General features: G+C 41.8%; 1 protein-coding gene across 1 annotated transcript; it reads right to left on the reverse strand.

Annotated features, from left to right (window-relative positions):
* Nucleotides 1-215: 215 nt before the first annotated feature.
* Nucleotides 216-24,522, reverse strand: chd1 (chromodomain helicase DNA binding protein 1). The gene is made up of 36 exons (XM_019272198.2): nt 23,586-24,522; nt 22,001-22,118; nt 21,061-21,268; nt 19,529-19,693; nt 19,207-19,406; nt 18,772-19,046; nt 17,318-17,543; nt 16,806-16,906; nt 16,518-16,696; nt 15,813-15,937; nt 15,452-15,668; nt 15,166-15,255; nt 14,372-14,562; nt 13,745-13,933; nt 12,719-12,881; nt 12,102-12,254; nt 10,173-10,244; nt 9,932-10,081; nt 9,310-9,458; nt 8,102-8,198; nt 7,915-8,010; nt 7,488-7,664; nt 7,192-7,352; nt 7,062-7,103; nt 6,839-6,972; nt 5,043-5,181; nt 4,763-4,913; nt 4,376-4,498; nt 4,135-4,278; nt 3,763-4,053; nt 3,521-3,646; nt 3,118-3,296; nt 2,676-2,775; nt 2,525-2,576; nt 2,170-2,440; nt 216-1,808 (listed from the first exon to the last, which is right to left on the reverse strand). Exons 2-36 carry the CDS (start codon nt 22,051-22,053, stop codon nt 1,526-1,528), a joined length of 5,472 nt encoding a protein of 1,823 aa, XP_019127743.2. The 5' UTR covers nt 22,054-22,118; nt 23,586-24,522; the 3' UTR covers nt 216-1,525.

Genomic DNA, 24,522 nt, shown 5'->3' on the forward strand with positions numbered 1-24,522 from the left:
AGTAAATGATGGACTTCTCTTGAAGACGTGATGCCTTGTGCACAGCAGTGGGTTTTTTTCCTGTAGTGAACTGTAGGGGGCACCAAACCATCTTGTCTCATTCAGACTTGTCACACAGGCAGAGTAAAAATGTTGAAATCAGAAATGACTGGCAGTGATTGTTCCTCGGAACATGGTGACAGGTGAAGTGTGATGAAATCACAAACGTGACACTGTTGAAGAGAGTTGGTACGAGTGAGTACAGTGATTGATTTTAATGGCTTCATAAACAACTATATAAAACAGTTCATAAAAATTCATGCACTTTCAGTGTAAATTCATTTGAAATATAGAGGAAATTTATGTACAACAACGTGAACCGTAACAGTGACTTCATTCAATTGGGTGGTTCACCACAAATATACTTGGCTGCATAGAAACATTGACATTATTATTGCCTACGTAGAAAATAAAATAAAAGGTAAAGAAAGAAAAATATGTAAAAAGTCTAGTTTATAAGATCAAACTGGTGCTTCTATTGAAAGACAATTCTTCTTTCAGACTGTGATTTGAAGTCAGTTCCTTCCAACTCACTGATTCTGACACTGAGGCAAAAGAACTAAGCACTAGTGAATAAAACTGAGTATCATTAAAGAACTTTCCCTTTACCAAAAGTTACATTCTGAAAGCATTATCATGAAAGAACTATTATACAGAAACTCACTCGTCCAACGACAAAAAAGCCTGAGTTGATGGGGAAAAGTAGAGTCATAATAAATCCCAAAAGCCTGAGGAAAAAGACCACCAATTTACTATTTTACAAAAATTTACAACAGTATTACTGAAGGAAAAAAACACATGATACAAACCGCTCCAAAAAAATCCAGGTTATTTTTTCTACAGCTAAGATATGTTATTAAATAATTCACACCTGGCGGAAAAAGAAAACCTGCTGAGGAAATGGGAAATGCTGTAAATGAGGTACTTAAGGTGGTGAGCCTGAGCCCAGACTGGAGTCAACCAGACACCTTTACATCAACTTGTAATGTGATTCATGTGACAACCGACTTCTCATTAAGTTAACACTTAAATTAAGGTAGATAATCACATTGAGCATGATAGAGAGACAGAGACAGACAGACAAACATAGAGAAACAGTCAAATACAGGATCCAGTGTCAGGGGTTGGTGGGAATATGAGGCAGCACTCAGGGTCAATTGTGTCCATTTCCAAGGTTAAAAAATGTTTATAAAAATAACAAAAAGTGCTGCATGCTGTTGAGCCTAAACAACGGTGCAGCTTTAAACTCTTAAATACAAAAATATGCTTTGATTTTTTTATCTGCTGCCTGGTTTGAGCTTCTCCCTGGCGTTCATCTCCCGGGTTACCGAGATGAGCTGCAGCTGAAGCGAGGAGATGACAGCCATGCTGAACTGACTGATACACAGTGCTTCAAACAGCTTCAGGTTGGAGTCCACAGTCCCTGTAAGGCATTTGCTGTGTTACTGAGTCTATGGCTGCTACTAGCAGACCCAGGCAGCTCCTGTTATGTCTTGCGGCTGCTCCAGATCTGCTCCGGTGTGCTCTTGTGGTCTGACGAGTAGTCGAAAGGTGAGCGGTGTCCCATGGGCGAGCGGGAATCGTACGGAGAGCGCTGGTCTCGGGGTGAGCGGGGCCCGCTAGCTGAGGCTCGCTGCTCTGTCTGCCAGTCTGAGTGGTAGCGATAGGAAGATCGGTGGTCTGAATGGGAATGATCCTTCATGTCCGGGCGGTGATCTCTGCTGGAGCGGAACTCCTCCAGCTTCCTGTGCTTACTGTCATTGTAGTATCTATACACACGCACACGCACACGCACACACACACACTGATGTTCAATTATGTTCCAGCCTAGCTGCTGCAGTAGAAGCACTGAAGCACACTGTTGGGTGTCACTGGGTGACATGTTACTATCACCATGAACACACACTGGTTTATTTTTATTTCATCCTACTGCTACATGTATAGTAAAAAACTACAATGCCCAGCTGCTTTAGGAAATGACCTGACCTTTTTAACCAATATGTTCATTATTGAGAGCTTCTGTTAACTGTCTAGTTAACAGTAAAAACAAAGCAGACTGATGACAGCTCTATCTGCTCTGTGACAAAGTGTAGTGTGGTAGGCTGACATGACTTAATTCTTGCCCCTCACCTGTCCTGTCTGTCTCTGTCCCGGTCTCTGTCTCGCTCTCTGTCTCTGTCTCTGCTGTCAGGTCTGTAGTGGTCTCGGTGGTCTTTGCCGTTGCTGAATGATGAGTAGGGTCTTTTCCTGGACTCTCCTCCTGTGGTCTTCCTGTGGGACTCGGAGCTGTGTCTCTCCTTACTGCTCTCGTGGTATCGACCTGAAGGCTGATGCCTGTCGGAGCTGCAGCTGTCCCTGCTGCTCTCGTCCTGGTGAGAGTTGTCCTTTAACCTTTCGATGTCTGAGGATGAAGACCACAAATTGAGTACATAGCCCTGACAGACTGCTCATTTATTTTCTGTGTTTCCAGGGAAAGTGACTGTACCTGCATGTTTGTAGCCATGGGTGTTAATGTTTCTAGTGTTCTGCTCCATCGCCTGAAGAAACAGAAACAGCAGTCATCATGGATTTCTAGTACAGGACATAATATTCCAATCCAGAGCAGAGTGAGAGACTTCTGTCAAGCCTTCACATACCTGGGCGTTCTCCTGTCGTTTCTTGATTGCATGTTTGTATAGTTTATGTAGCTTCCTGGCGTCAAACTCAGTGAATTTGGAAACAAATATCCACAGGTTTCTGGAAAACACAAACACCAACAGCTTAATATATGCAGCAGAATAACTTATACCTCATCCACACTGACAGTGACTCAGCTAAAAACACGTCATCAGGTAAAAGATACATTAAGTAACACTGGAGAAACAAAAATCTAGCTGTCACATGCTCATGTGCGATAAGTGTGCGTGAGGCTACCATGTCAGCCGCAGACAGCAGATATTTGTTGTTGTTGTCTGGATGTAATGGGGTCTCAACAAATGCCTCTGAAATAAGTGACCTGCCTTCACTTCAGCTTTATGTGGCACTGCTATAGATTCTCTATAAATGTGAGTGTATTACAAGCAGAGACTGTCTACTAACTTTCTCCACTGTTTGATCAGGTCAGGGTTTGAATACTCCTTCAGACACTCAGTGATGTGGTCACCAATCTTTATGAGGCACTGTCTCGTATGTTCGAGCTGCTCGCGCTCCGACAGCCCTTTCTCTGGTCTGTCCAGCTGCTTCAGGGCTGCTTTGACTGGCCGCATCCTCTCCTTACACTGCAACATTCAAACACAAGTCAAACCACAACATGTAGAGCCTGGCTGGATCTGGTCTGTTGAAATGATGCTGCTATTCCATAAAACAATTATATATTTTAGACATTATAGGATACATATATACACACATAACAGGCTGTTCTACAGGCTTCTATCAGCTGAACATTTATTTATCCACATAGAATTAAACTTCTGCCTGAAGATTTGATGACAGGTGAACGTACCACACTGAAGGTCCTCTGGTCCAGCTCCTCTGACTCCTCAGATATTGGCACATTCTCTCCACTTGCTGTTATGTGGACCGGCACATCAGAGGCTTTCTTTGTTCGTACCTCAGTCTTAACTTCATTCTGATGAGGAGGGTTTGAGAATAAATTAACTATTCATTAATCAATTATCAGATTTTCTTCCTTACTTATTTAGATGGCCTTCAGTTCAGCCTGTCATATGTGGATTATTATCATACCTTTTCCACGCTCTCCTCTAATTTATGCACTGGCTCCAGAGGTTTGCTTTCTTTTTTCTCTTTCAGCTCCTTGATCTCTTTAATGTCCCAACTTTCCTCCTTCTTCTCCTTTTTGTTTTCTTTTTTTATCTCTTTTCCTTTGACCTCCCTCTCCCCTGATGAAGAAACCTCTTCCTGCTCAGGCTCTTCATCGTCGTCGTCGTCATCATCATCATCATCGTCCTCCTCCTCCTTTACCACCACCCTGTCTGCTCGGCCACGTCTGCTCAGTGCCTTCACAGGTGCCACCATCTGAAGTTGTTAAAGATCGTTAAACATTAACTCCAAACTGACAACAGGAAAGATTTATTTGATTATAGTATCTGAATATACCTTTTCCTCCTCAATTTCATCATCTTCATCTGATCTCTTGTCCGATGAGGGATCTGAGGACGTGCTCTTCATCACCTCGTCTGTCTTAGTTGGCTTTAGAGTTTTGCTCTTTTTACTTCTTGGTTTCCTCTTCCGTGAATTGGCCTACGTAAAGACATACATGTCATGTTAGATTCTGGTAGACATACACTGTAATCCAGCCATCTCAAATAACATAAGCATTGTAGTTAGGAAGACGTACCGTCCCTGCTTGTTTCTGTGCTTCTCTTTTGGCCAGGTCCTTGCTCAGCAACTTGATGAGGTAGTCTGCTCTGGTCTGTAACTGTTTGGCCTGTGGCTTCTTGTCAGGGTCGTCTGGTAGGAGCTGATCAACAACAGACACAGTCAACATCATTTTATCATTTTCATGGAAGAGGCAAGGAATTCACAGTTAGCATGTTCACACTCACACACATCCATGAAGAGTATTAAAAAATAATAGATAATCTGCAGAGCACTTAAGATGGGACTTTTCCTAAAATAACTGTGTCACACTCCAAATTAGAGTGCACATGTAATATTACTAACAATGGGACAGTACAGAGTCTGCAGTCCTCTGAAAATAGAAATGTGTTGAGCCTGAACTCACCTTGTGTGTGAGATTGAGGTCCGGGTCCATCTTTATCATCTCCCAGCTGCCATAACCGTACTCATAGATTCCTATAAGGAGACTAGAGTCGTCCTCCTTCCCCCACTCAATGTCAAAGTGGGCTGCCTTTGAGTGGCATGGAATCATGTACCTATGAAAATACAGTTCAAATATATTATATATTTGGTCATGTCATTTAGTGACAGTATAACTTATTGAATATCACAAACACCTCTATAAATAAGCTGTGAATATTCAGATAGTGTTTTAGGAGCCTTACTTTTTCCTTTCCTCAGGGTCAGCCGGAATGGCCTTGTGTAGTGGAGCCAGCTCTTCTTCATGGGAGATAACGAGCTTTGCATTCACCTGGACTCCAGAGATTCTGAATGTCGGCCCTTTCACCTTCCCTCTTCTGCCTCCTGATGATCAAACATGTGGAAAAATAATCAATTTTCATGCTTTATTAGCCATTTAATCCTAAAACAGACAGCTGTTTCCAGACAACTGTACTGGGATCAGCATTCTCATTTCCCGAGCAGCATTTTATTGAGTGTGTCTGAAAGAGCACACTATTATTCCCCATACTTAATTTTATTATTGAGTGTGCTCTTTCAGGCACTTTTCAGGCACTCGTTCAGGTCCAGGATCCAGGATGTTGCAATATATACTATACTATTCCTCAGGCTTATTATTGAGTGTGCCTGAAAGAGCACACTATATACTATTCACCGCACTTATTCTTACGCCCTTTTTTTGGCACGCTACTCCTCCTGCAGTTTTTGCCGCACATACACAAAAAAAAAGGTGCGGCTCTGCCAGGAATCGCCTGCTAAGCGCTTCGCCAAATGGTTTGCTGACCACCAAATCACCAAAAACCATGCAAAAAAAATGAATGGGTGTGTATTGGAAGAATGTTCGTGAGCTAGAGTGCATGACATCATAGCTAAAGTAGAGAGAGAGAGAGAAATTTGTTGAAAAATAAATGTATAAACTGCGCTCAAGGCCGCAAATGTCACTCTACAGAAACAATTTATAGCTAGAAACGTAGGAAAATTCATCTCACTCATATTCGTCTGCTGAAGCTGTCAGCTTTATAGTTTTGGTGTAAGACACAAAGATGCACCAGCAAAACCCATCCACAGTCCCATAGAATGCCGTGTTAAAAAGGCAGAAGTAACGTTTCTTTGAATCGCTCTAAAGGTCACATTTCTTCATTTTATCGACACAAAATGTCTGTCTGTCTGTCTGTCTGTGACAGGACAAACATCTTCAAAATAAGAGTCCTATCAAAATAAAAGACTTTGTAAAACTCTCATTAACAGACACAAGACCACACACGCACGCACACACAAGCCAAAGGTCTTTCAGAATAAGAGTCCCTTTAAAATAAAAGCCCATTAAAAACACAGCTTGTTGTATGAATACTGAATTTGCTGTATGGGGCGACAGGGCCAGAGTCAGGCACACTTAAAATTTCTTTCTTTTGAATTTTTTCTAGTTCACATTTAGCTTCCACCAAGACCAAACCATTCTCCTGTTCTAGCTTCTTTAATATGACATCCTGAGGCACATCCTGTTCTTTAATGTCACTGTCAATTCAGTTTTGGACTATTGAGCTAGAGAGATTCTGAAGTCATCCATTCTAATTTCTATTGTGAAAAACAAGGAGGGAGACATAAAATATCTCCCTCCCAAATCCTCACCCCTAGGACAGACTTAAAATGAAGGACTGTTGCAGTAGAAACCCCAAACTGAGTTGCATATTCTGAATGTACTGTGACTGTATACATGTCCAAAGAATGCTCCTAAAACACACATGTCAGCATGTCCCACATGTCTGAATGAGAAACATGCTAGATTTGGAATAAGGCCTAATTTTGATGCATTTGCAAAAAATGTCTTCCAGGTGCTTTTATTTTGTCAGCTAAATTGCTTAAGAGATTCTTTGGGTAAATGTTGCTGTCATGATGTAGATCTATTTCAGCACCAGGCACTATCAAAACAATTTGCACAACAGTATCACAAAATCTACAGGAATCTTTAATGGTAAAAATGGTGAGACGATCTGTTTGTTACCTGAGGTCTTCTCTGGTCCACATGGGTTTTCTCGTAGTGTTCTGATGCAGCCATTGTGAACCGTCTCTGCCAAACGTTTCAGGTCATGTTCAGACTTATCCACAAGTTCAGCATCACGGGCAATAGCATCCAACCTAAGTGAAGAAGACACATGTTGAGCAGACTGTGGCATAGTGTTATGTTAACCGTAACAAAGAGACTAAGAATGTCTGATACAGCTTACCTTTCAAGTGGTCCTCCAAATTTTTTGTAACTCTTGACAAACCTGTAAGTAGTTCACAGAGATGTGAGGATATGCAGCAGGAATATGCAAGTAGTATAAATAAATTGAAACAGTGGTGAAATATAACCACCTCCGGATCTCAGCATCACTGAAGCCCTTGATGTTTTCTCGTGGAATGGTTCGAGGTCGCCCCCGTTTCTTTGGCCTCTTTCGGTCTGAGGGGGAGTCGCTGTCGGACCCAGAGTACCTCCTGTTCCTGCTCTGCCGGCCCTCACTGGCATTAAAGCTTATCTGTTAACACAAAGCAAGAAAATTACAATTTTTCTTTTGAAAAGTAAAAACATAAATCTTGGGGTGGGTTTGACACACTGCAGTATCATTTATACTCAATTTAAACATTAATGAATGTCATTACTGATTCTGTACCTGTTTGGCACAGTTCCTCATACGTGGCAGCAAATAGATTTCCTCCAGCTCCTTCTGTCGCTCTTCCTCCTCCATCCTCCTCCTCTGTTCCTCAGGAATGATGTCGTCCCAACTCCTCTGACTGCGCTCAGAGTCGATGTCTATTTCCTCATCCTCCATCATGGTAAAGTTGGCCACCTGCATGTGTCAGGTCAAAAACGTAAATATTAACTTGAAAAAAAACCCCAACAACAACAGTACAACAACTTTGGATATTGTTGTACCAGTTTCTGAAACAGGGAACACATTTTTAGCAGCGGCTAGCAGCTCTCGCTCAGTCAGTGGGTCAGTACACAAAAATTCCCCCCACTCTTTTGGTGGTGGTTGGTTTTTCAACCTACGAAGGTCACGCATACATATTCGCACTTGTTTTTTTTGTTTTTTTTACCTTGAACTGAGACAGCAATTCTTCTCCCACCGTAGAGGGTCCAGGGTCATTTTCCCTGGTTTCAGCCCTTTTGAGGATCTCGTCAATATCCATTTCCTATAGAACAGAACAGGCCATGACATGCTACGCCAATACATTTAAGAAAGAATGTGATTATACACATACAATTCAGCACACAACTACATACCTGAGGCTCCTGCTCCTCACCCTCTGGCTCTTTGAAAAGCTCCTCAGCACCAAACTTCAGGATGGCAGACAGCTCCTCCTTGTTGAACGGTGCAGAACTGTATGTAATAAAAAACACACTCAAGTGAGAGAACATCAACGACAAGTGCACTAGACCGACCTGCGGCCCTTTGCTGCATGTCATTCCCCATCTCTCTCTCTCTCCACATTCCTGTCACTCTTCAGCTGTCCATACAATAAAGCTTGAAAAGCCCAAAAAATATTTTTTTTATGATTTCAGTGTGTTCATTATTTATTATTATTTTTGATGTAGCTTACAGTTCATTATAATGAATTAAAAATGTATATGACCTGTTCGATCTGTAATGGAATAAAGCAACTGTAAAATGAATCAACCCTGTAAACTAAATTTCAAATAGTTATTTTGTTATTTCTACAAACAGTGCTGTTGCAGCAGGGGGTAAAAAAAAAAAGACCCCTGAGGTTTTAGGGGGTGTTTGAATGTTAGCGGTTCCAGTGTTAATGCATCATCAATAGCAGACATTGAATCAAAAGGGGACAATTCATGTAGAAAATACTTTCACAAAGCTTTTTTTCTCTGATAAATACATCATAAATAATAAATATGAATGGATGAACTGGAGTCAGGGGTTAGGGTTAGCTGGATGATGAGGTTAAGCAGTTAGAGATAATGGATGGATATATGAATGCATCGAATATCCAGATGGAGCAGGAGTCTGGTCTGTTAAAAGCTACTAAAAGTGTTGGCAGCCAGGTCACTGCCTAATCTATTCTCAATTGCTTTCTGTCTAAATCTCTAAATCACTCCCAACTGGTAGACTGTTCTGATCAGTGTGGTCACCTCTCTTAAGCTGTGCCTGCTGCAGCTTTTTGGATTTCATGGTTTTTATTGGCCTGCAGTGTTTTCTTGCCTGTGGTGTGTGGAATAAAAAAAGAACATTCAATAAAACTATTGCCCCAATGGGCAACTCTTTTTGCGTGCTTCTGTGTGTCCCTGGTGATTGGCTACAAATATGCAGATGAAAGGTTTTAATATGATTTAAATTGTAGGTCTACTTCGTTGTGAATAGTGAGTTTTAAAAGTAGCAAAGTAGTGTGATGCATACTTAAGAGTAAAATAGCACAAGCATGATGTAGGCAAAAGTAGGAGAATCATTCAAACAGTAGAATATGGTACATGCTGTTTACCTGGAGGGAGCAGCACCGGTATGGAGGACCGTTTTCCCTGTGGTGTCCATCCTTTGAATGACTAGGTGGTCCAGCACCATTTTCTTCTTTGCTCTCTCAATGATGTCCTCCTCCACTGAGCCCTTGGTCACCAGACGGTAGATATTCACCTGCCAGTCCACAAACAAACAACAACAAAATGTAAATGTATGTCTGCCAGAGATGATCTGAGTAGAGCTAGAATGGTCATCACATTACAGCAGGTCTATTTACCATTTACAGCCAGTATTTAGTTAGTCTGTTTTGGGCTACTGTACAAACATGCAAATATTGAAGATATGTGCTTCACACATCTTCAACCCAGCAACACAGAAAATAAATGTTTGTGCTAAATTTAAAGAAATTCCCTCAAGGTGCTGTGGAGATATCATTTTCATGAGTATGGCATGGATGGACCACCCAATGACATAATCCTGCTGACATGGTATAAAAAATAATCCCATAAAACAATGTAATCCCCTAGAATGAGCCACAATCAACATGAAGCAACTCTGTGGTGTGTTAATTTCAATGATAGCTGGCATACGACAGAAAAATAAAATAAATTAGAAATGAGTTGAGGTGATCAACAGTGGTTGCTTACCTGTCTTTTCTGTCCAATCCTGTGGGCCCTGGCCTGGGCCTGCAGATCATTCTGGGGGTTCCAGTCTGAGTCAAAGATGACTACTGTATCAGCTGATGCCAGATTGATACCCAGACCACCCGCACGCGTTGATAACAAGAAGCAGAAATCCTGGCCACAAATGGGAAGGTTACTATATGTTACTGCCCTGCTTTAATGAAGTAAAGTACTGCATGTACTATATATAGGACATAGAACTTACCTCTGAGCCCTCAGCATTAAAATGATCCAAGGCCTGCTTCCTCATCTCTCCTTTAATGGAGCCGTCTAATCTCTGCACAAATGAACAACAAATCAAATTCAGATTACATAACATTTCAAATTTACAAAAAATAAAATTATCTGAGTGCTTGGGTGGGCATGTCTACTGTTCATGTACAGTAAGGTACAAATGCCTGAGACTACATTAAAATCTCTGATATCTTCACAGAAATAACCTTGTTATTCTAAGCCAGGGGTCGGCAACCTTTAACACCAAAAGAGCCATTTGAACCCGGTTTCCACAAAAAAAACCCCACTGAGAGCCGCAAATACTTTTTGACATCTAAAATGGAGAAAAAACGCATTTATTAGAAAGTTAAAAATAAACATACACTTATTAGTGCTTTGACTACCCTTTTGAAGATGGGCTATAAAGTGTTACTTATGAAATCCACAAAGTGCTACAGAGAAAATTAAATTTAATTTCTAATGAACACATTTTGAACATTCTGAGTTCTTGAAAAGCAAATGAGTCTGCCCAGACATCATTGAACGATCTATTTTCCTGATATTTTTCTTTTTTTAGATTTCTCCATATCTGGCCTTGTTGGGGTTGAAAGTTGGGATAGCGTTCGGGCGGGAATACCGGCTTTCGCGAGTATGACGTTTATTTTGAGCGGCAAAAAACAATAAAATATACTTATTTTATTAATATTTTAATATTTAATATTTCAAGATCGCATCAAGATCTTCCAATTTAGAACTAAAACACTAAAACAATAACTAACACAAATAAAATACACATACCGTATTTTCACGACCATAAGGCGCACCGTACGAAAAGGCGCAGTCTACACACACATATGGCGCACCGCCTTACAACAACACACACACAAGCATACAAGTGTGCGTATTTAAAAATAGAGCGGGAGCAAAACTGAGTTTGATTGTGCTTTATTTAAGTCTTTATTACAAAGTACTAACATTTTTTAAGCACATTACCACAGCACACATTACCGGTAATCTTCATTAATCAAACCCATCGAAGTCCTCATCCTCCGTTTCTGAGTTAAACAGCTGCGCTAAATCAAATATGCCAGTTCCACTTTCTTCGCTGTCAGAGTCACTTTCCGTGCCGTGCGGCCCCTCGGAAATGATGCCGGCTTTTGCGAAAGCTCGAACAACAGTGCCAGTAGACACGTTAGCCCACGCATCTACAATCCATCCGCAAACTGTGGCGTAACTTGCCCGGCGCTGCCTGCCACTCTTTGTGAAACTGTGGTCTCCATCGGTCATCCATCGCTCCCACGCCGCTCGCAGCCTTACTTTGAACGGCCGGTTCACACCGAGCGGTTGGAGTTCCTTTGTCAGACCTCCCGGAATAACAGCAAGTGCAGCGTTCATTTGTTTCACTTCTTTTTTCACATCGGCTGTGAGATGGGCACGTTGTTCTCAACACAGGTTTAACAACACACATAGGGCGCACTGCATGATAGGGCGCGCCGCACATTTTGTAAAAAATATAAGACGTTTATATGCGCCTTATGGTCGTGAAAATACGGTAAATACTTTTTTAAAGTAATTTATTTTCCCAAGCCACTCAGTGTAAGGATGAAAGAGCCGCATGCGGCTCCGGAGCCGCAGGTTGCCGACCCCTGTTCTAAGCCAAAGAACACAAGGAAACCTGTGTTGTGGTGGTCTCAAAGGACAAATGGCAGTTTCTAAGACACTTCACTGGAGAGGGGACATGCTAAAACACTTGGGGCTTTTAACAGTGAATGACTGGGGGAAAAAAAGTCCTATTAACTAATAAAACCAACTCAGATTTATTGCAGTAACCGATGCAACATCTTGACTCATGTCTCAGACTATGGGAGCCCACTGTATATATACTGTATTGTTGCCCCTCTGAAAATAGTGTGCAGTTTACCTGAAAGAGGAACTGTCGGCTCCTCAGGTAATCAGCCAGGATATCCAGCATCCGTACCATCTGGGAGAAGATGAGAACTCTGTGGCCTCGCTCCTTCAACCGCACCAGCAGCTTGTCCAACAGAACCAGCTTCCCACTGCTTCGGATCAGTTGCTTTAAGTGGAAAAAAGGCAATGTTTACTCCTACATAGAATGATTTCATAATATTCTGAAATTACAGCAGCTACAATTGAGATTTCTATAATATGTAAGAATATCAAAGAGGAGTATTATCAATAGAATCTGCACATCCCCTTGGCTTTAAAACCTCTAAAAATCAAATGTACACTACCAGCTTAGCACCAAACAGTAGACAGACACATTTAGGGAATAGCTGGTGAACGTAATGGAACTAAAGCAGATATTTATCAGATCAACTCCTATCCCTGTAAAACAAACAACAACAAAAAAAAAACACATTATCTGGGTCTCTCAAAAGCTGGATATGATGTGAATGATGTTTACACATAACACACACACACACACACACACACACACACACACACACACTACTTCCATACAAACTGGTAAAAATTCTGAGACAAACAATGCTGCAACACAATAACAAATATTCAGACCTGTAAGGCTTCAGCCCTGTTGAAGAACTCGTTGTCTTCTGGAGGCTTGATAAGGTAACAGTGGTTACAACACTTCTTTAACTCCATCATGATGTTCAGGAAGCCCGACGTGCTGCCTTTGGTACCTTTACTTAGAGCCTTGTAGTTCCTAGTCAGGATCCATCTGATCACAAATAGAACACACGCATATACATTACTAATACAGTAATCGCCAGAGTGCTGTGACAGTGCTGGAGAACAGACTGCATAGCTGCACCCATTATCTCTGTGGTATAGAGGGATGCAGTGTCAGTGCTGTGGCATTAAAATGGTCAAATCCCTGTAAAAGAAAAAGGTAACAGCTGCTAGCTCATTTGCACTGTTAGTAACCAGGTTAGGGTGGCTTGCAATATTTAACTGTACGTTGCTACTTCAAAGGTTGTTATCTCCCATAGCAACAATGATTTTGACTATGATAACAGACAGATAGCAGAAAGAACTATGCCATGTGAGATACCCGTTGGCAGGCTTATACCAACATTCAGACTATTATTAGTAGACTTTTCTATAAATGATGCTTCAGTGTTAAGCAGCAAAATTAGATTAAATATGGTCTTCCATAATGACTGACATTTCTCTACATCATTCAAGCACAGATGAAGTGAAAATGTTGCATGGCACATAGAAAGATTTTTATGTAAGGTTGTATTCAGACTAACAATAAATGAATAAATAAATAAATAAAATAAATAAAAAAACACTACAAACTAATGGGCCCCTATTAGTGCAGTCCAAAACAGGCTTCAAACCAGGTATCCTAGTTCATATTTCATCTTCTCACCAGCAACACGTCTATACCTCAGACACATGTATTTTAAGGCATTATTATCAGTCTAAACACAACATTAACATGTCCCAACTGTCAAAAAATGTTCATGTCTTCATAATAAAAATAGTTATGCATCAAAGTTTTGTGCACACAGTGCTTATCTGGTTTAGTTAAAAGTTGCATGATGGTGAGAAATGAAGGTAGTGCCCAGCTCTTACTTGTAATACTGTTTCTGGATAGCACTCATCTCAACTCTGAGAATCTGCTCCACTTTGGCAGGAAGAGATTTCTCCACATCCTTCTTGACTCTGCGGAGCAGAAAAGGTTCCAACTCTTTGTGTAGACTGGTGTAGCCAGAGTCCCTTCCTTTACCATGCTCCTCCTCAAACAGCTCCCAAGAATGAAACCTTGAGAAGCAAGACATACAACACACATCAGTGGAGGTACAGTGAAACAGTCAACTCATGATAACGATACAGAACAAAATTCTTAGTTTATTTGAACATGCAAAGTCTTCCAAAGATTGTTTGAAACTAGCTCACTCAACCACCACTGCACTATCCACTCCTCACCAGCTCCTGCCTCACAACCTATCATGATGCAGGAAACGCTGTTGGGTCTAAATAATAGTATTAATAGCACAGTCTAGATAGAACTGCTCTATATAATAAAGTGTCATTAAGTAACTTATGATTTGGCTACAGAGGTCTGCTAAGCTCCAGATTTTTTTCATCTTCTAACTTGTGGTTTTCAGGCCCAGCTGACTTTGACACAAATGACATCAATTTATCAGCACCAACAGAAAACTCAGTTGGTCTTTAAGTGTATCAATTGAAATGTCCTACTTCTCAGGCATAATGAAGTGTAGCAAGGACCAGAGTTCTTTCAGGGAGTTCTGCAGTGGCGTTCCTGTGATCAGAAGCCTGTGATTGGACTTGAAGTCGATCATGGTCTTGTAGAGAAGGGAGTCATCATTCTTCAGTCGGTGCGCCTCATCCACACCAATCAAGGCCCAGTTAACGCTGCCCAAAAATGACTGGAGATACACATTTGGAGGTTTTACATGTGCTAGCACCATACCGCACAGCTATTGTCAGAGATTAAGGAAACATGCTGAAAAGTGAAAATACTGGGTTGCCAGATTTGAAATAATGTTGATGCAAATTCAGCGTTAGATTCTGCCCGACCCAACTCTTTGACCATAAACGTGGTAAAACACAGGTAAACGTTGGAGAGGCCTTTGAAAGGTGGAGACTAGAAGGATTCCTTCTAGACCCTACCTACTACCACAATGCAGTTGTGTGGGTTTTAGTGGGGGGATGTTTCTACTGACTAGAATTCTACTGGGGTCTGGAGTCTACAGTCTCTCTCTCTGTCTCTCTCTCTCTCTCTCTCTCTCTCTGCACAGACTCCATGAGTGCAAGACAAGCACAACATGGTTTATTTCATGTACCAGCATCTACCTCTGAGTCTGTCTTGGAGGTTCAGTCTGGGTGTGAGGTGGTGGGGGCCACACAACTCTCTCCAATGTTTTGAATTTGGACTGCAGTACCCATTTTGAACACTAGCTGTCAGTGTTACATATTGCTCCTTTACTTGATAAACAACAAGACCATGATAAAATGAAGCAGCTGCTGACCTTGTCTTTGAGAAGAATCTCATACGTGGTGAGGAGGATGTTAAATTTCATTCTCTTGCTATGGACATGCATCCACTCGTGAGTCCTGATCTGTTAAATGAACACAACGGAGAAAAGGAATCATCAAACATTTGAAGAAGCTCATTAACAAACTGAAGCTTTTCCATCTGTGCATTTTAATATTTAATTTGAAACTGTATAAATATAGCTGTAAAAAGGCATTTGTTTCCAGGTATGACCTAGTGAACAGCCACCCCCCCCTACTGTTTGTGTGTAACCACTATACCATGTTCCTGCTGCTGATGTCTCCCAGGTAGACCACAACATTCATTTGAGGTGCCCAGAGCTGGATTTCTCTCTGCCAGGAGGTTAGTGTAGAGAGAGGAACAACGAGCAAGAAGGGGCCGTACAGCTGGTGCTCATTAAACATGTAGTTGAGGAAGCCGATGGTCTGGATGGTTTTCCCTAAACCCATCTCATCAGCAAGGATGCAACTGTTACCTCTGTGAATGACCAGTAGAAAAGATTGAGAGAGTGATTGAGCACTGATTTCATTTCTACTTTATATTAGGTGTCACTGTAGCTTTGTGGGAGATTTTTTGCCCATAATTACAAAACTGAGAATTGAAATATAGCTTGAGTCATACTTGCACCAGGAGTGAGCCATCCAATTCAAACTGTCCAACTGGTAGTCTCGAAGCTCCAGTCCATCACCTCCTATGTAAGATGGCTGCTTCTTCATAGGCACAAACCTGGGTCTCTGTTTCAGCACCTATAGGAAAGAACAGCAGCTGTAATGGTACATGTAATCATCTCATATTTCTTACCTGTGTCTTCAGTGTCCATATGACTGATGTATAGCTACCATGTGTGAAGTCCAGAGCATCTCTGCTTACCCATACAGGAGTAACAATGTTAGTGTAGAGGTGTAGAGTGGGGTGTGTTGGGGCCAGAGTTTTTAAAAAGGATCCTCCATGTCGACATACATTATTTAACATATTCCTTGTAAGTGAAATTTGATTCAGTTTTTTTCTTCTTCTTGACAATATGGCAGTATCTGAGTGTCTGAAGTGCTGTAGTAAAATAATGGTCAAATAGCCATTGTTCACTTTTTCCCCTTGCTGTACCAAAAACATACAAAACACTGACCCCAAAGCTGAGCTACATTCCTAAAGTTTTTGTGTGGTTATAATCCTAGCAGCTGGTGAAATCAGTGTTTAAATCAAAACTCACAGTTCTGATTATTTTAGACTGGAACTGAGAACACACGAGAGATCACACCAAGCAAGACTACATTCAGAACCCTACCAATGTGTAAGGCTACTGCCAAATGAGACCTGACACTGATTTACCTTGCAGTCTCTGGATGGAATGGTCTTGGACTGGTTTCTGCACATGTAGTCATCGATGCATTTCTGGAACTTTTTGGCAATCAGAGCACCATCTTCCCAGCTACACTCAGAGTATGGTAAACCCTGCCACTTGCACAGATAGTCTGGGTAACCAGCCGCTGATTTCTGGTTTGAATGTCCTGCTCAAAAAGAAAATAGAGAGCTATTTAGTTGTAAAATCCAGTGACAAATACATTCAGAGTAAACAGTTTCATACGAACAACAAGTGACAGATCATAGACAGCGTACCTATGATTCGTTCTACGAGCTGGTACTGAGAGTGCAGATCATCCATCAATTCTTCCTGACAATTGAAATACTCTATATCCTCCGGTGAAGCTGCCTTTAACCTGGGGAGAGGGGAGAAAAGCAATAGAAAGTCGGAAATAGCCTGTCTCTCTTTTATAATCAATCAACATTTTTGAAAATGATTAGAGAAATTGATGACTGGTTTGAATCCCTGTAGAGACTATGAAATCGTAGGTGAGGACAACACTGCAAAAGATCGACTAGGGTATATCATATGTCTCAATACCAACACAACGGTCCACTGAAAAAAATTAGGCATCTTGTTTTTTCTTTGCTCAGGAGACTGAGTCGCATCAGTCACATGGGGCCACAGGTAGCTGAGGGCTATTTAGAGTTAAGGTCCTTTCAGGCACAGCAACAGCACCACTGGGCTCTGACGCTCATCATTTCTAATGGCTTGCCACTGCACCATGATAGCTTTTCGCTGCGTCAAGCAAAGGGCCTGCACTCACCATTTCTTTTTCTCCTGATCCTTCTTTTTGAAGTTGTCCAGTTTCTTCATGCCCTTGACATTCTGTAATTTGAGCGTCTCCTCCGTTTCCCAGGTGTTGTGGATATGAGCCCAGTTCTTCCATTTTATCAAATACTGGATCTCACCAGCCTCTTTGTTGGAATTGAAGCTTGCATTGGGGTCTCCATCTGCTTCTACAGCATATACAGTGGTTATACTTCCTGTTGCTGTTGGGGGAAAAAAGGAATACTGTGTAAAATATGTATTCATTTATAATTACCCAGCTACATTTTTAACAGTACAGAGCAACATATTGAAGCCTTTTTGTCTTATAAGTTCTAAGTAGTTTCACCTTCTGACCTAAAAAAAACTGTCGCAAACTCCATAACTGGCTAAATTTCTGTATATTAGGGCTGCAGCTATCGAATATTTTGGTAATCGAGTATTCTATTGAATATTCCATCGATTAATCAGATAAAAATATTAATTTTAAAATAGTAATTTTCTGACTATTGAGCATACCTGAATATAAGCCACACCAGCTAAATTTGAAAGAAAGAAAGAAAGGTTTTTATGTTGTAACATGATATTTACACAGAAAGACAGTACACGGAAGATTTTTTTTTTGTTTTAATTTAAGACACGCTTTTTTTCAAACTGTGCCTGAAAATCAGCAGTACGGCACCAACACGCCATCAACACAGCACCAACACGCCATCAACACGGCACCAACACACCATCAACACAGCACCAACACGCCATCAGCACGGCACCAACACGGGATGCCAAGATTACGTGCAGTAGCTCTATTTCCTTCTTTGACAGCCAGATCGATTGGCTTTAACTGAAAAGCTGCATCATATGCATTTCTTTGTGTGTTTTCCATGATGAGGCTGTATGCATGATGCATAAAATGACAGTTGAAAATCAAAACTAGTGTCTTCTTCGGCACATAATCTTTCCCCACATCTGTCTCACTGTTGCATTTACTGCCAGAGAGTGCCCCCTCGTTGGCCAGTAAAAATCTAGAAATTGGCCGCACCGTTGTATAGGCCGCAGGGTTCAAAGCGTGTGAAAAAAGTAGCGACTTCTACTCTGAAAATGACGGTATTCTTATATTACAGAAATCAGAATCAGAAATACTTTATTAATCCCTGCAAGGAAATTGTTTTAAATTTATTACTTCCACACTTTGCTGCGTTTGCTCATTTTCGCAGTTTTCTGCGTCTGCCGTTCTGAACATCAACACTTCCACAGACGTTACTAAAAGCCTAAGCGTAAGCACGTTATGTCACACTAAAAAGAATCCATGCGAAAGGTAAAGCTTTTTATTAAACAAGGCTTCGAGGCAGAGGAAATTCCTTGATCATGTTTCGTAATCGAGTTACTCAAGGAATCGTTGCAGCCCTACTGTATATGTTAGATCAGATTGGATGAGATCACTGTGTTCCTTACCTCTTTTCCTTCCTATCCTGCTGTCCATCACTCTCTCCAGTGTTTCAAACTCATCTTCCTCAGGCTGGGGGACATCTTCACCCAGAACTTCCACCAGGTCGTCTGAGTCAGTCTTCAGCTCCTCATCCTCCTTGTAGCTGATGTTGACTGTGGCCTGGCGCCGTGGACCCGCAGACGCCACCTTTTTGTACTTATCATCCTCATCATCAGAAGAAGAACCCTTCTGGGTTTTCTTTTTCTGACTGCTGCTTTTCTTCCCATTCCGAAAATTCATCCTGAGACATGATGACGAGAGTTAAACAGAAGCAACTGAACCACTCTTTGTATACCTTTAGTGATAATAACTAAACAGAATGATGTGATGAACACTACAGAGGGAAACATGAAATGTAACCTTGCTCACAGGCAGACATGGACGGGAAACAGTCTACTTACTTGGTTGGAGGCTTTCTGCTTTTGATTTTGTGACTGGGCTCATAGTCTGATGCTGTTTCGTCACTGTTCTCCTCTGCTGCTGATGAGTCTGATCCAGAACCACTTCCAGATCCAGAACCTGATCCAGAGTCAGAGGAGCCTGAATTTCTTCTCCTTTTGGATCCACTTGATGAGTCAGATTCATCGCTACTTGACGAGTCCTAGAAAAAAAAGATCATTAAAGAAACAATGTTTAAGATCAAGCCAATGTTCCATTAGTTACACTAATAACATCTCAAGATGAACTGAATTGGTTCCCAGCATAGAAAAGGTTGAAACAAACCTCATCAGATCCACTATTTGAGGAGCTTTGTCTCTGCTGCTGCTGCTGCTGTTGTTGTTGTTGTTGTTGTTGTTGTTGTTGTTGTTGTTGTTGCTGCTGAAGCTGTTGTTTCCTGAGCATAGCAGATCTTTGCACTGCTAGGATACTTGGGTTGGACTTCCAGAACTGAAATAGATGAGTGCAGTGCAGTTAGCCAAAACTATGTGGACAGGTTAAAAAGCTTTTTACATAACAACAGTTGACCATACCCAAAAAAACTGCCATGGCAGAGTTCAGAAAGTATGTCAAACTAGGTCAAGGGTCAAACCATCTGAACTTTGACGGGGATTCCAGACTGCCACTGTGAGGTCAAATTTTACGTGGTCGCATTTGAGAGAAACATCACCCTGCAGAGCCGGAGTGTTTCTCTTTAACAGTACTGGTTTATTATTTACCCATGCATCTCAGACCACTTGCATGCATTGTAAATCCTCTCACTTCATATTGATCAGCCATTAAAATCAATCTATTACGATAGGCATCGTGCCTCAAGTTAGAGATACACACAAAAGGATGAAACGATAAACAACAGTTGAAGAGATAAGGAAATCTGTGAGTAATTTCACATGGTGTGCTCAAACAGGAGACGTAAACAAAACGTAAACAGAGTTTCATGTGCTTGTTCTTTCCTGGGCAGTTCCACACAAGTATGTCTCAGATATTCCAGCATGGCTGCTAATATTTAAAGTGGCAACATGAAGCACCACTATCGTTACAAGACAAAGCACAGAGCATCTTTTAAGCAAACGCATGCTCAAATTGGCCACAGCGGAAACACACTCATTCACTACCCAACACTGTGCTAACAAATCACCCCCTAACTATTGTTGAAATACTGTTTAATTGATTTGACAGTCAGTTGTTGACTACATAGATGTTGATACAAATACTCGGCCACTGATGCAGGATAAAAAAAATAAAAAAATAAAAAAACAGACCACCAAATTATGCATGAGTATGTGTGCATTCAGACAGGTTCAGTCTATATGTGCTGAATGTAACCACTGAGAAACAATCAGGAAAGACCTTTTTATTTCTCTGATTAACAAATTTATCTAAAAAAAGTTTAATCTGGCTCAACTTCTCCGCCGCACACTGAAAAATTTTCTCTCCGTGGCGCGAACCACAGGAGCTGACCCCGACTCAAATGAATGGAAAACCCTCTGTTTTCGCCACAGCACCGGACCCTGTCTGAATCCAGCCTATGACCAACTGAGAAAGTTAGAAGCACCAGTGCTACCAGTGGAAAAATGATTCCTCTGCCTCGGAATACTGCGACTGTGTCTTAAGCACTTCTCTGCATTAGTGTTATGTAGTGCTGCTGCAGAGATGTCAGGAAATGCTAAATCTGTTTTCACAAATGGTTTTAAGCAGGTTTAAGCAATTTGATGCCGATTATATAAAAGCGCTTTCTCATGCATAATGATCAAATATTTTTCTTGTCAGAATTATTTTATTTTCATCATTTTTTTTGTTTTGTTTTTTGAACCTACCTCAGCTCCATCAATGTTTGACTTATTTGGCTGTTCCATCTTCTCCTTGGATTTCTCTGTGTCAGAATCTGACTGGCTGCCAGAGTCTGAGCCACTACCTGAGTCACTGCTCCCTGATTGGCTGCTGCTGCTGGAGGAACTAGAACTGGACCCTGAGCCAGACCCTGATGCAGAGCCTGATCCAGAACCGGATTCATCATCTGAATTACTGTGACATGTAAAGAGAAAATTGCAAAACAGAATCAGTAATGAACACACACACTTGAAGTCAGTCTGACATACTGGTTACTCTTCTCCATCGTTCTTTGCCAAGCATCAACACGTTCACAAAGAAAAATATCAGGTCTTCAGCCTTTATTCAATTTTATTGGCATCCATTCTGACTCTAGATAAACACAATGGCACACAGATGTGCGTATCTATTGTACGTGTGCATGCTTGTATCTCATTAATTTAAACAATGACAATACTCTATCAGAAGAATTAGCCCCATCATTTATCTCAATGATACAACTGCATTAATGCAGCTGCATTGCCCGTTGCACAACTTTTACCACAACACAATCCAGTGTTGTCTGGCAATGTGATATGACAGCTTGTTACATTGGCACGTTGGACTTGGAATAATCCTCCACTCCGCAGTTTAACTTGGAGACAATAACTGAAGACATCAAAAACGTTGATGTAATACAATGGTGGCATACCATTTGATGTCAGTTACTTTATTAAAACACATTTCAGAGGGCAGTGTCACAGACAATAAAATGATAGAAGAAAGTCTTCTGCTCCAGTCTACAAAGAAGAGACAGATATAGAGCTACTATTTTATTATATGTTATCAGTGCTATCACTTGAGATGACACGTTCATAAAAATCATTTTAATCAGTACCAACAAAACTACTAGGATATCTTTTAGCAAAAGATGATTAGTTCACTTACCTCGATTCTCCGCTGCTGTTGCTTACACTTTCATCCTCACTGCGTCCAGCCATGTTGAAGTCCAAAAGCACAGACTTCCCACTGACAACCTACAAGTATTATCCTCCACGTGGTTAACCTGTAAGAGAAAAATACAACGTTAGCAATACTGTCTGCGAATTCCAGGATTAGGCCTTCAAAGCTAGCTGTGTTTAGGAACAGGATGCACAGCAGCAGTAAGAATGCGCTCTGATACAGCTGTGTTTACAAAAGTGGACACGACAAATGAAGGCACTGCATGATCATAGTATATGTATATGTATAGCGCATTTGCAGCTCAACACTGCATCCATGACCAACCTGAAGCTTTGCATCAAACTGTCCGTGTGGAGCTGTCACTAGAGTTTTCACGAGACTTTTTCAAATGAGAACATTTATGGATGTATTTATAAAAAGGGCTGTCTGTATGAGAGAGGTTAGCTGTCTCTGCAGCAAACCAAATCACTCACTTTTTAAGTAATATCATAAGTTAAATCCAGAATGAACGCACACTGCGCGGCCGATAACATTCCACGTAACTTCGCAGTATTTGTCCGCTCAGCACTGAGGCCTGTCAGGCCTCAGCGACAGCAGCGTGTTTTCACATCCACACAAAGCTGCGGGGGCTCCCCGAACAATGAACAACCACGTTAACCACCGCAAAGGCCAAGAAAGGTCTTATAGTACCTGCCCATTTGTCCGCTTTGGTGTCATCAAGTCGTTTCTGCCGTTTATTCTCAGTGTGGCTACAGTGTAGCTCGTAGCTAACCAGCTTACACCGGCTAATGACAAACACTGACTGTTGGCGGGGACGTTAGCAGTGATGTCTGCGGACACTGCGACGCGCCACAAATTTGATTCTAAACCCAACCAAAAGACTAAATCCAGAGCACTAAACCCAGTATTACAACCAGCTGCTGGATCAATGCTAGCCACTTTGTTGCTACTGTATAACGGATAACACATTACTGTTTGCTAGCTCCTGTGTGTTATGCTAGCATCGTGATGCCCTGAATCGTAAAACTCGCCCAACAATAACAGCAACAATTGGTGTTACAAGTCTACATCTGGCCTCGCAGCTGTGTGGGTCAAACCCTAAACGCCGTGCTATTGTGAAGTCGGCGTGGGTTCATGGAACACGCAGTGTGGGATGGTAGCTCAGCGTTCAGCGAGGTGTCAGGGGAAGCAGCGTTAGCTAACGCTGTGAAGCACGAGGCTAGCAGAAGGCTAACAAAATGAGAAACTTTGCGCTAGTTCATCAGCAGCCGCCGGAATGTTCCCCGCCAGGCTATACCGACACCCTGCGTTTAACCACCAACAACATTTCACTATGCAAATGTCTGTATGTGTAGTGTGCCACAGTGGAGTGCTGAACTTGTTTAGTATTCATCCTTAAAGCCACAAACCCAAACGAGCTAACCTAACTTCACCCTCTTCCATCTTGTTTTCATCCGCCGCTCACTTCTCGCGGCTTTTACCACATCAACATGCAACTTAGCTCACTTTCTCCCTCAACTACAGAAGAAGTGACTCAGCGCTGTGTGTTACCTGCTGGTATCTGCCTTACCTGGGAAACGCCAATGAAACTGTTGTGTAAACGAGTCTTTCCACTCAAGAGCTCCTTTCTTCTTGTATTTAAGCAGCGAGCTAGCAGCCGCCGATAGCTAACGCTACCTTACGCTAGCTAGCTAGCCAGCTATCTCCCAGTTTGGGAGAGCAGCCCCGACCACTCAGCTCGGCAGAACCGGCGCGATGTTGATCTCCCTCTTCCTCCAAAAAAAAAAATCAAGTAAGTCCCCTTTCCCGTTTAGATGTAAGCAAAGTCTAGCGCTCGTCGGTCAGTCGCGGTTGTAGAAAGCTGGCATTTCAGTCCAGGATCTTCCGACAACCGGCCTCCGCCATGACGCCGTAGGGTTCACTTCTCTAGGAAACCCCGGACAGTGACGTAACGACCGTGCTGCTCTACACACCGCAACAGCAGCAAACATCTGGCAGAGGGTATTTTTAGACAAGAAATACTTCTTCAAAACAAATGGAAGCAACGTTACACTCTATATGTCAACTTTAATCCCCAGAACAGGACTGCGGCGTGTGAGGCGGTGAGCGGGGGGACTGCAGAGGAGGGGTAAGGCGGGTTTCTGTCCCGCGAGCAGCGCATTTTGAAAATGTTGAATGAATCGGAAGATGAACGAGACTGGATCGGAGGAAGACTGAAGAATGTGAGGGAGAGTAATCCAGAACAAATGAAAAGGGGAAACACATGGCATGAGATTGAAAAGTGAAAGGAACCAAAGCACTGACGATCCAGGGACGAGCTCCATCCAGTGAAGGTCACAACAGTGATCCATCACGAAGTGAAACATTCTGAGCATTCGGCCCCTGTCGTTAGATACGTAGAGATTAATGAGCTCAAAGTGAGTAGATGTGTTACGGACATCCTAATGTACAGAGAAGACCTTTACCATTCATGTGGTGAGAAGCGCCCTGCTCCTGGAAAAGATGGT

This window comes from Larimichthys crocea, chromosome I (genome assembly GCF_000972845.2).
Source record: "Larimichthys crocea isolate SSNF chromosome I, L_crocea_2.0, whole genome shotgun sequence".
Taxonomy (NCBI): Eukaryota; Metazoa; Chordata; class Actinopteri; family Sciaenidae; genus Larimichthys; species Larimichthys crocea.

Bases quoted from the DNA above. Each gene is read 5' to 3' on its own strand.
- chd1 (XM_019272198.2), bottom strand. From the start codon at position 22,053: ATGGCTGGACGCAGTGAGGATGAAAGTGTAAGCAACAGCAGCGGAGAA. The intron at 8,011-8,101 runs GTATGTAGTTGT...TCTGTTCTATAG, and splicing joins GTGAGGAGCAGGAGCCTCAG to GAAATGGATATTGACGAGAT. The intron at 6,973-7,061 runs GTAAGCTGTATC...TTCTTCACTTAG, and splicing joins TTTGGAGGACCACTTGAAAG to GTTGGATGCTATTGCCCGTG.